The sequence below is a fragment of the Prosopis cineraria genome, unplaced genomic scaffold (assembly GCF_029017545.1).
Source record: "Prosopis cineraria cultivar Desert tree isolate PC_DT_omini unplaced genomic scaffold, ASM2901754v1 PC7, whole genome shotgun sequence".
NCBI classification, from domain to species: Eukaryota; Viridiplantae; Streptophyta; class Magnoliopsida; order Fabales; family Fabaceae; genus Prosopis; species Prosopis cineraria.
In genome coordinates, this window is record NW_026555338.1 from 35,269,389 (window position 1) to 35,279,935 (window position 10,547).

At 38.4% G+C, this 10,547-nt stretch overlaps 2 protein-coding genes across 3 annotated transcripts; one reads left to right on the top strand and one right to left on the bottom strand.

The window, feature by feature from the left end:
- The first annotated feature begins 531 nt into the window (after nt 1–531).
- Nucleotides 532–3,009, top strand: LOC129315751 (uncharacterized). Of its 2 annotated transcripts, XM_054959759.1 has the most exons (9): nt 544–804; nt 957–1,066; nt 1,243–1,311; nt 1,507–1,622; nt 1,861–1,915; nt 2,063–2,183; nt 2,338–2,385; nt 2,523–2,617; nt 2,797–3,009. In XM_054959759.1, exons 1-9 carry the CDS (start codon nt 762–764, stop codon nt 2,896–2,898), a joined length of 759 nt encoding a protein of 252 aa, XP_054815734.1. In that variant the 5' UTR covers nt 544–761; the 3' UTR covers nt 2,899–3,009. The 2 variants fall into 2 exon arrangements, with proteins under 2 accessions (XP_054815735.1, XP_054815734.1); XM_054959760.1 differs by lacking the exon at nt 2,523–2,617 and having other exon boundaries at nt 532–804.
- Nucleotides 3,010–6,353: 3,344 nt separating this feature from the next.
- LOC129316317 (uncharacterized) lies at nt 6,354–9,728 on the bottom strand. The gene is made up of 6 exons (XM_054960673.1): nt 8,812–9,728; nt 8,511–8,719; nt 8,053–8,275; nt 7,431–7,516; nt 7,242–7,333; nt 6,354–7,140 (listed from the first exon to the last, which is right to left on the bottom strand). The coding sequence occupies exons 1-6, from the start codon at nt 8,899–8,901 to the stop codon at nt 6,899–6,901; spliced, it is 942 nt and encodes a 313-aa protein (XP_054816648.1). The 5' UTR covers nt 8,902–9,728; the 3' UTR covers nt 6,354–6,898.
- Nucleotides 9,729–10,547: the final 819 nt, after the last annotated feature.

Below are 10,547 nucleotides of genomic sequence, written 5' to 3' on the forward strand. Positions count from 1 at the left end.
TCTTATTGAGAAAGAGAAACATTTTTTATTAATTAAATAATGGTCCGTACTAATTTTTTGGGAGGTGGTATAATGATAATCGAAGCGAAGTCCATAGAATCAATATTTCAGAAGCAGCAGCGAGCTGAAGAAGAGGAGCCAACAACCGCATTGGATTGTGTGTATTGCTCTTACATACATTTATATAATATGGCCCTCAAATTGTTGTAGAAAATGAAGGAATGACTGTTAAATATTAAAATAATAAATTAATATTAATTAAGTTTTTTAATAAAATAAATTATAAATATCAATTTAAATAATTATAAATAAAATTTTTTATTATAATTTAAAATTTATATTTGACATTTAAATACTTATTTATAATTAAAACTCTTAAATTTATAATAATTTAAATCGATTTTTAATTTATTTTTTAAAAAAATTTGTTAGAAATTTAATTGGTATTAATTCGCTGGTTTGGATATAATTGTCCTTTTTTTTTCCCTTAATCATACTCCCAAAATTAGACGCAGCTGATGCGGTGCCGTTTGACGACGTACAATTCCTGCAGCCAAGCCAATCTCTGCTGGGCTGTAGGTAGGCAACGGACAACCACCAAAATTCAGTTTCTAAATCGGCTGTGGCTTCCAAAGCCACTGACAGAGAGACAGAAACAAACCCCGAGTCTCTCTCTCCATGATTGTTGTTTTTATAGCCTCTCCTTTTCCATCTTTGTGTTTTATGGCCCCTGCTGCTCTCATCCTAACCTTCACATCGCCATGAAAAATCACCAGCGTCGTTTCTCTGCCGATGCCATAGCAGGTCCTTTTCTGTCCTCTTTCTCTCCCTCCTTCGGGAGATCGTTCCAGATCTTTCAATTTGCTGTGTTTACTTATTCGGTCACTCACGAAAACTTATCAAAGACATTTACTGCGATTCCAAGTCTTTTTCGTTGGTGATGCGTGTTTTATTAGGCGCTGCTAGTGCTATGGTTGGACCCCGATCATGGATTGTTGGATTCTTTCTCCGCCCAACCACCCGACAAAATGACAGGTTTCCTGAATGTCCTTTGCATCCTCTTCAGGTAGTTAAGGATCAGACACTTGATGGCCCCAATTCTTTCCCCGTCATACTTCATTACCCTGTCAGACTATATGATTCTATGGGCATCCGTGTACTATCCATATATGTATAAAATAATGATTATTACAGTATCTACAGATTCGATGATCTGACAAAGTGTTTTCATTTTTTTGTCAGGAGAGAAGGCTTCAGAGGCTTCAAGAACGACTGCTAGTGCCTTTCGATGAGACTCGCCCTGATCATCAGGTGCGCGCGCGCGCGGGCTTGTACGCTGCTTCATGCCTTATCATCTTAATTCATTTCCTGCACACCCTTTCTCTATTTTGTTTAGAACAGACAAATTCAATTGACTTGTCTAGTTGTCGATCAAACAAAATTTGATCTTGAAAAGCTTCGACTTTTAAGCGAGATTCCATTATCTGTGTTGAGAACTCTGAACAGGAAGCGTTGAGAGCATTGTGGCGTTGTGCCTTCCCCAACGTTGCTTTGAGAGGGTTGATATCTGAACAATGGAAAGATATGGGATGGCAAGGTTCTAATCCATCGACCGACTTTAGGTATTCATTCATCACATATTTGCCATTCTATGCTTCGTCTTTTGAACAGTCTGCTCTGCTTAGTTAATTCAATATTCTCGCCACCATTGTCGGGGTCTGCATTAGCGGTGGAATTCTGAACCTTCCTTCTTAGTCTTCTCCTTACTTGAATTGACAGTATTAAACGAAACCATTTACTTCTGTAAGCTTTTCGTTTTAATATTCACAGATTTGGCTAAATAAAGGTATTCTGTCTCAGGGGATGTGGTTTCATTTCCCTTGAAAATCTGCTGTTTCATGCACGGACATATCCGGTATGCGCTTCTACCTTCATCTTCTACTTTTTTGGCGTGTATAGAAGAATTTGGTGTGACTTGTGCTCTTTTACATTTTTAGTTTCCATAGATCTTCCTTATCTAAAAGATGAGCCACTACTAACTTTTTAGCAATTCAAAATGAAGGCATCTTTTCATCGGTTGTTACACAAGAGAGACGGAGATCGATCAACGTGGGAATATCCATTTGCTATCGCTGGCATTAACATATCGTTCATGTTGATAAAGCTGTTGGATTTGCTCTCGGGTTTGTACTGAATAATCTTGACTACGTTATGAGTACATACCCTTGTCTCTGCTTTCAGAAAAACAGTACGAAAAGAATAGCACGCTATGCGCTTGCAGAAAAAAATAATTAGTATCTTTTTTTCTTTGGCTTGTGTGCAAAACGACTATTGCAGACAAATCTCAGAGTGTTGCCAGCACAAACTTTATCAAGTTTTTAAAAGGTAATAGTTTTGCATCTCAGTCTCTTCCTTGGCTTCACACGCACACGCACACGCTCTAAGAGACCAGGTAACCACAGTTAAAAATTTGGATTTATGCCACTTCAAGTGCTTAGAAGTGGAAATGGTGGGTATTGCAGAAGATGAAAAAGCATTCGATGTTTTATACTGTATAGCTTTCGAGATGATGGATGCCAAATGGCTGGCAATGAATGCTTCCTACATGAATTTCAATGTATGTTTCTTTCTTTCCGTACGTGTTCTGTGTATATGTATCTACCCCCCTGTGCCTCCTGCTGCTGCTGTATTATTATCTTTTTTTTTTTTTGGGGGGGTGGTGGTGGGGGTCGCCATCAACTTATGCCATGCACTACCATTGTATTGACTCTCTTTGAAATAACTTGATGGCTACAGGAGGTTCTACAAGCAACCCGAGAGCAATTAGAGAGAGATCTATCTGTAGAATGCATTCACAGAATACGAGACCTTCCAGCTTACAGTTTATTGTACCAATAGCTTTCTCTCCAATATCATTCAGATTGCACATTCTAAGTACTTCCTTTGTATGTAGTACCGTTTTATACACAGTTCCATGCCAATGTATCAATTGAACTACTATCGCCAACCCATCAGGAAGACGGAAGTACTTGAAGTTCTCTAAAAATGACATCATCACACAACTATTTCCAAACTAGAAAGCAATTGCTAAAATTCAGTTAAGCATATTCAAGCTCTCAGTACAAATTAATGGAACATTGTTCGACAATAAATGGATAAAGAAAAAGAAAGCAAAAATCAACGTGTGTGTGTGTGTGTGTAACGCATGACGTATAAGCCACAGATAATGCAACTCAACTTAAATTCTATATGTACCTAGTTTATGTTAATTTGAATAACATGACCTGTGTCAAATGTCTTCCGCCTCAGTGAAATTTTATATTTAATCAATCAACTTACGTACAATGACTAATTTTCCCAGCTCATCAGCGACAACATGAACGTACGTGGTCCCCCCTGATTTTAGCTCCTTCATTGTGCATTGATCTTCTCTGCATTTAGCGTTGCCATCCTCTGCCGCTGTTTTTGCCCCACTTGAATTTAACCAACGCTTTATATGGAGGGACGCAGACAACCAAATCCCAGTACTGGAAGAAGCTTCTTCAAGAGGCTGCTGATTTCTGTCTTTACAATTTTACTGCTCCTTCCCCAATTGAAATTAACATCATTATATAATATATGGTACACCTATATCCAAATCTATATTTGTATTTTTATCAGTTAAAATGGATTTTTTTTAACATTGATATCTAAGAAGAAGAAGAATGATACAAATTCTAAACCCATTTTGGTTACGTATATACTACTGGCTTGTTCAAATTGATTTTCCTGATATATGGGATCCATTTTGCCATGTTATTGTTGTTATTGTGAGGAAATTTTCATTTTACTTTTCAATTTAGGGTTCGTTTTCAGGATTTGTATTTGATGAAGAATTGGATCACTGGTGGTGATTTATGACAGGTCCTAGTGACTAAATGGGTTCAGGTTGTCTTCTTCAGCTGAAATGATACTGTCTTCTCCAAGTACACATAGACACAGAGCACCTATTTTAATTTATATGCAGGGGTAGGGGACAGACCAAAAGATCAAGAGAGAAGCATGTCCCCAACTAAATCAAAGATAAAATTTCTAACACGTTCCCTCCTTAATCCTAAGGAAACTGTTCTTGTGAATATTTTTTAGGGTTCATATCAGCTTGGGCAACAAATTCCATAACATTTAAGCAGGTCCTCGTAAGGCCTTGAGCACATCTAATCGCTTGGACGAGTCATATTCAAATTTCAACATGCATACATAGCTTGCACAAAGCTGAACACCTGTGCTTAGCATATTAATTGGACTTTCACGAGTTCCGAGTTCACCTGCCTCATCCATGCTGTGTATACATTAGATATTTCTTAATAAGATATATGTAGTGGGATTCTAAATCAGCATTAGGACTACTATGAATGTTAATTATTTATGAAATTGTAGATAAGAATGGTAGTGCATTTTTGGGGAGTAATAGCAGAATGCGACAAGTAATTGGAAGCATGTGAGTGAAGTAGAAAGTGGTAAGCATGATTGAAAAGGGAACTGTTCAAGGTAGGAGAGCTCAGCAGAGTCATGATGCATGGCGCCACCAATTAGTGGGAAAGAAAGAAAATAAAACAAAGTCAAAGAATTTGGGTCCAAACAATCCACTTGCCTGCTGCATAACCCACTTTCTTGCATTCCATTATCCTATCCATTTCCATGTCGGTCCTCCTTTTTTCTTAATAGCTAGCTTCTCCATTTTCTAGTTTTTAATTATACATATCCGATCCCGAGCCAGGTCGTTGTGTTGACTTGATAGTCAGGCCCCCAGATTCTGGCACCAAGTCGGTTGATTTTATGCGTTGGGCTCTTGTGACTCGAACAAAGATGAGTGCATAAAATATTTGAGGTGTGGAAGGAAAGGATCCGATATTAGGATGCCATGATGAACAAGGTTAAGTGAGGGGACACAGTTTCTATCTATTGTTGGTTCGCCCACCTGGACAGTGTCGAGACCACAACGCGCGAGCTGTGAATTTTCAATTCTTCCACTTGAAACGTCATTGCACTTCAGTATGAAGCAATCATTGTGCCATCACTACTACTTAATTTATACACTTGGAATCTATCGTGCCATGCTCCTTTCTAATCCCACGTTTGGTTTGATTTAATATTCAGGGTCTTCACTTAGCATTTCGACAACTCTCCTATAATACTATAAATGCGTGAACTAGTTATGATCAAAAAACGATAAAAAGGACGGACATGTCCCGCAAGTCTCAATTAGCCATATATTCAATATTCACAAGGTTAGAACCTCCTCCTCCACTGGACTATAGCCATGTACGAGACTCACAGGGCGATGGATTCCTCTAGACAGAGAGAGAATTAAATTATTAATCATTTGAACTCTGCTTGTAGTAAGGCTTAGCCTTCCCTATTAATATAGATTGAAATTCACACTTTTAAATACAATTGTTTGAGATAATTGTTTTTTTTAAAAGAAAATATCAAATTATGGTGTAAACCGATGTATTTATGAGCCGGCTGACTTGAAATAAACATTAAACAACCCATTAATTTCACTGGTGATGACAAATGGCAGCCTACTTGTGACGGTTTTAAAGTTCACTTTCATTTACCATCCACCGGCTTGCTACACTACAGTTCCTGTGCACTTGATTTTCTAAATTTGATGAGATCATTAACAGTGATCTGATTATGTTATTGGAAGAGCGATCGCTACCAGGTCAGTTCAATTCGTTCATAAATTGTCTGGGTTAATTAAATGAAGTCAAACGTACTAACACTCATGGAAAGACACGTGTGAGAAGTGAGAAGTGGCGAACAGCTAATTATGATAGTGATGCATTTGACTTGGAGAAGCCTTCTGTAAGTGTAAGGCCTTTGTTGGTCGCTGTCTCTTTCCCTGTTTTTCATCGTTTCCCTCAAGTTGGCCCATTCTCGAATTCTGCATTCACTTCAAGCCAGAAAACTTTCCTCCCACTCACCCAAACAAAATAAAAGGAAAAAGAATAGAAAACTTTATTTCAGTCCGTTACATACTTTAACTTAATACTTTAAACTTAATATTTTATAAATGAGCATTCCAAAGAATTAAAGGCAAAGAAAAACTAATCTGATAAGGGTTTCTCGTAGTGTTATCATGGTACGAATGTGACCATAAATGCTTGGGTGAAGCTCTTCACGCGTACTTCACAACCGCGCCTATTTACAGCTATTAAAGGTGTTGCAAAATTGTGTTTTGGATTTGTTAGTCATGTTCGAAGATTTTGATTATACCACAGAACCAGCATCGAAAGCCATTTTAAATGACCCAATAAAAAAGATGGTGTTGATGAAAAGCAAAAGATGCAGAGTGACAGAATGCACAATGGAGTTCAACACGCGGCTGACTGAATCCGTTATGGCGAAAATCAAGTGATCCACACAATCCATATTCCAAGTTCTATGGCCTCGCCCTCTGACTTTTGCCCTCGCTCACTCCACCCCTCTCTCTCCTCTTTACATACAAAGCCTTTCCTTCATCAGAGGCTGTTAAAAAAAGAAAAGAAAAGAAAAAGATGAACACATCCCTCTCCCCTAAATTGCTCTCTAGCCTTGTGTAACAACTATCACACCCCTCAGCACTCTTCACACCCAAAAGAAGAAAAATGGAACAAAGAAAAACGCCAAAATAGTCCAAGGCAATGTCATAGCGAAACTTTGCATCCCCATCCTCTGCAAAACTGTCCTCGTGCAGTCAAAGAGAAAGAACGAAAATGTGGAGCCAAGTATCTAAAACACTTTCAATCTTTCTCCTTTCAAACGCCTCTCCTGCACTGTTACAGAGGATCCATCCTGTAAAACCTTCAGATTCCACAAAGAAGAGATTGAGTGGTCAAATGCGTGCCAAGAACGGATCATACGAAGGATAGATTCAAGGATGGCGAATGCCATTAAAGTAATTGAAGTCATGATGAGAGACCCTTAGTTGCTTCAACCATGAATCTGCCACGCTGAGTAATGACAATATTCTCTCTTGGTCCCTACCATAATTACCCGACACCCACAAACTGCCTTGCATCTTATACGTAGCCAATCCAAATGCTGGCAGAGACATGCCTTCCCCTTCTTTTCTCTTCGCGTGCCCTCCCTCGCTCTCATCTTCGATGTCCATATCTGCACAACAAATCACAGACACACACACCATTCACTTCTCATTCTTTTACAATTCCCCAATTCATGACTCATAGGGATGCACGGAGGACTGCGCTCACTACCTTGGAATGAAGATGACAGTGTGTGGTATGTGAGGAAGCAGGTGGACAGATCTTTGATTGTTCTTCCCATAGGGATATGATATATGGGGTACCTGAAACAGCAGTGCTTATTCATCAATTGAACGTAGGAAATGCTTAGAAATCTCAGTACCCAGATTTTGTTGAGATCAAATCCAATGACAAGCTTACCAGGCAACGGCCATCCAGCTAGCCGGTGAAAGATCCACACTTCTCAAGGACATCAAACCGGGGAATCTTTGAGCTAACCCAGTAACCTGTAAGTGAACAAGAATGACTCAATCATGGAATCTCTTTGGTGCAAGACATAATATACTGGAGGAATTTGTCTTATTCACACAGCAAAAACTATTGACGGGCATCGCATTCAAGGAATAAAAAAAAAAAGTGGGAATATATGCTCACAACTCACAAGAAATATAACAATTGCATTTAAATAAGAAATCAGAATATATATAATTCCTGTTTCCACTTGAAAGAGATAGAAGTCAGTATGGACACAGATAAGGGAATAGGGTATCTAGGTTCATATTGAATAGTCAAAAGTTTATCTTTTATGGATGTCTTTCATGAAAGGAACTCCGGTGATTATACCACAACCAAGTACAAAAGCTTCTTCCCTGTTCCTAAACTAAGCGAAGCACTGAAGCCATTTTAATAGTATTAAGAACAGAAATGGCAGAATAGATAGAGGTGAGGTTGTAATCAAAGTTTAAATAAACAGAGGACAAAAAAGATTAAGGTAAAATGAAGTTAAAAATGTCTAAACAAGGACAAGAACAAACACACGGACCTTATCCATCAAAGGGACTCTTCCATAAGGAGTTGATCTCTCAAAATACTGGAAGTAGAGATGACCCAATCTGTCATTCAGATGCCAGAGACAATCTTGCTCCAACCCTCCTTCCTCTGAAGAACTCCCATCCCACCTCCATAACTTATCACTCTCACTCTCCTCGCTGAAAGAATCACTACACGAATCCCTTGTCTCACTGTCCCCAGACTCAGTCTCTTCCCTGGAAACATCATTCACATTCATCCATTTAAGTTCCCCTCACAAAGCTATTCAATCCAAAGTTTATTGACAACAAGCCCATTTCATAAACATTAAGCAAAGCATGATCTCTCATCGACGAAAACGAGACCCTTTCCGAGTTTAACGGTGTCAGAAAGCATGGGAAGAAACAGGTCTTGATTAAGTCAAAAAAGACAAAAATGATTCAGTATGGTTTCTGGTGTTGGTATGCACACCTGTAAGTATTGCCCGTGAATATCTGAATTGCAGAGAGGTAAGGCACGTAGTACTGTACAAGGGTCTCCCCATTGTTCAAAGTGATCGGAACTCCAACTCCGTACGCACTCCATTCGTCGTAACGATTCCAGAGATCACGCAAGGTGAAATACTCAACGGTTTGTCTCTCCCAGGGATGCCATAAACGATTAAGGTTCCTAATCTCAGACTGTCGAAATATAAATACAATCAGAAATATTTTACAAGCGCACTAAATTAAGATCAAACGTTTCAGGACCACCGGGGGCAAAAAGCACCTACCTTTGGTAGAAATTGGGATCGAACCACAGGTGTAGTACGTCTGAGGAAGCAGTCAAGGTTAGATTGCATTGGCCCTTTATCGAAAATCATCGTTTGGACGGAAAGGAGAAGGACAAAAAGAGGGTGATAAGAAGAAGGTGAAAGGGAAGGGGGTGTGTTTCAGCTTCACTCCCAACCCTGAAAACAGAGACAACCCAGAGGCGAAAATATAAAACCAGGGGATGGGGAGGGGGGGAGAACGAGAAATTGCTGGACTCGGAATGATCTGTTTGGAAGGAGGAGGAAAATATTTGAAATGCAAACGGATTTCGTAAAGACTCCTATTCTTTGACGTTGGGACGCCGAATTTCCCGGAAAACTAAATCTTGCTGTCAATTTATCTATATCTCTCCTTCCTTGTCTCTCTGTTTCCCAGAAAGGTAACTTTGCCGGCAATCTTGTAATTTCACCACTAAAACTTCGGCCGGAGACACTAATTTTCCCGCAATTATAGTCTTAACATTGACTAGGTTCTCTCTCTTTCGCTATTCGACTAAACCTTCAAGAAAACTCAAACCTACTCGTCTTTGTTGGATACTTAAGAAACCCACTTCTCGGACACAGACAAGCCGACGCTTTACCCTTAAACCTACATACAGAAAGAAACACCCAGTAGGATCACAAACACACCCGTACAAATTCCCGGAAAATCGAATGAAAATAGGGGTAGTGAGGGAGAAAATTATCCTAGAATATCCAGAAGGCTTGCTCTGTTTTTAACATGAATGTTCTGTCGCTCCCCGGGAAGAAAGAGCTGAAGAGATGAATGGGAAATTCCCAAAGAGGACAGGTTGAGCTGTGTATATAAGAAACGAATTGCGAAGAAGCGAGAGTGAGGAAAGATATTAATTAGAGTAAGATGGGCAAGAATAAGCACGAGCACTCACGCCCACATAAGATTGCAATATATATTTATATACATTTATTAGATTCATCCGTCTCTCTCGTTCGTCTCGGCCCTTAAAATTCTTAATATTTTACATTTGTATTTTTAAAATCATTCGAGGCCAGGTTTGTTACCCATTCCCAGGGACGCAGTCGTGTGTTTTGCATATTCCTTTAATTTTTTATTATCTCAAAGGTCACCAGTTTTCTTCAGTATAATGCAGTAAAATTTATAATTGGAGATACAACATTTTTTAACCATATAATACTGTAATGTTTTATTTTCAAATTATTCTTTATTTACACTCCCTCCCCACTGAGCTAGTTAATTAATTCATCTAGATTAAAAAATTATATAAACTAGCTATTTGCTAATTATCTACCAATAAAAAATTTTGTATTTTCTAAATTCATTATGATATTGAAATTGATTATGTATATATTAACATTAGACATTGGGCCTTCTGCACAAATAGCCTATATTGTAAAACCAAGTAAAGAAAATAGTATATCCTTTCTTAAATTTTAAAAATAGTTTTTTTAATATTTATATGATAATTAATTTACAAAACTATTCCTTTTAATATCTATTTTTTTTAAATACCAGAGGATTCAAAATGTAAAAAATCTCTAAAATGAGAGACACAAATGTGAGAGAAAAGAAAGAACTCAACGTGAGAGAGACAAATGCAAAATAGTAGTAGTGTGAGTGAGGTAAGGTCACAACAGTGAGAGACAAACACAAGGTGAAATACAGCGATGGTCCTCGACAAAATGGAATAAACTGGCAAAGAAATGGAGGTACAAATTCA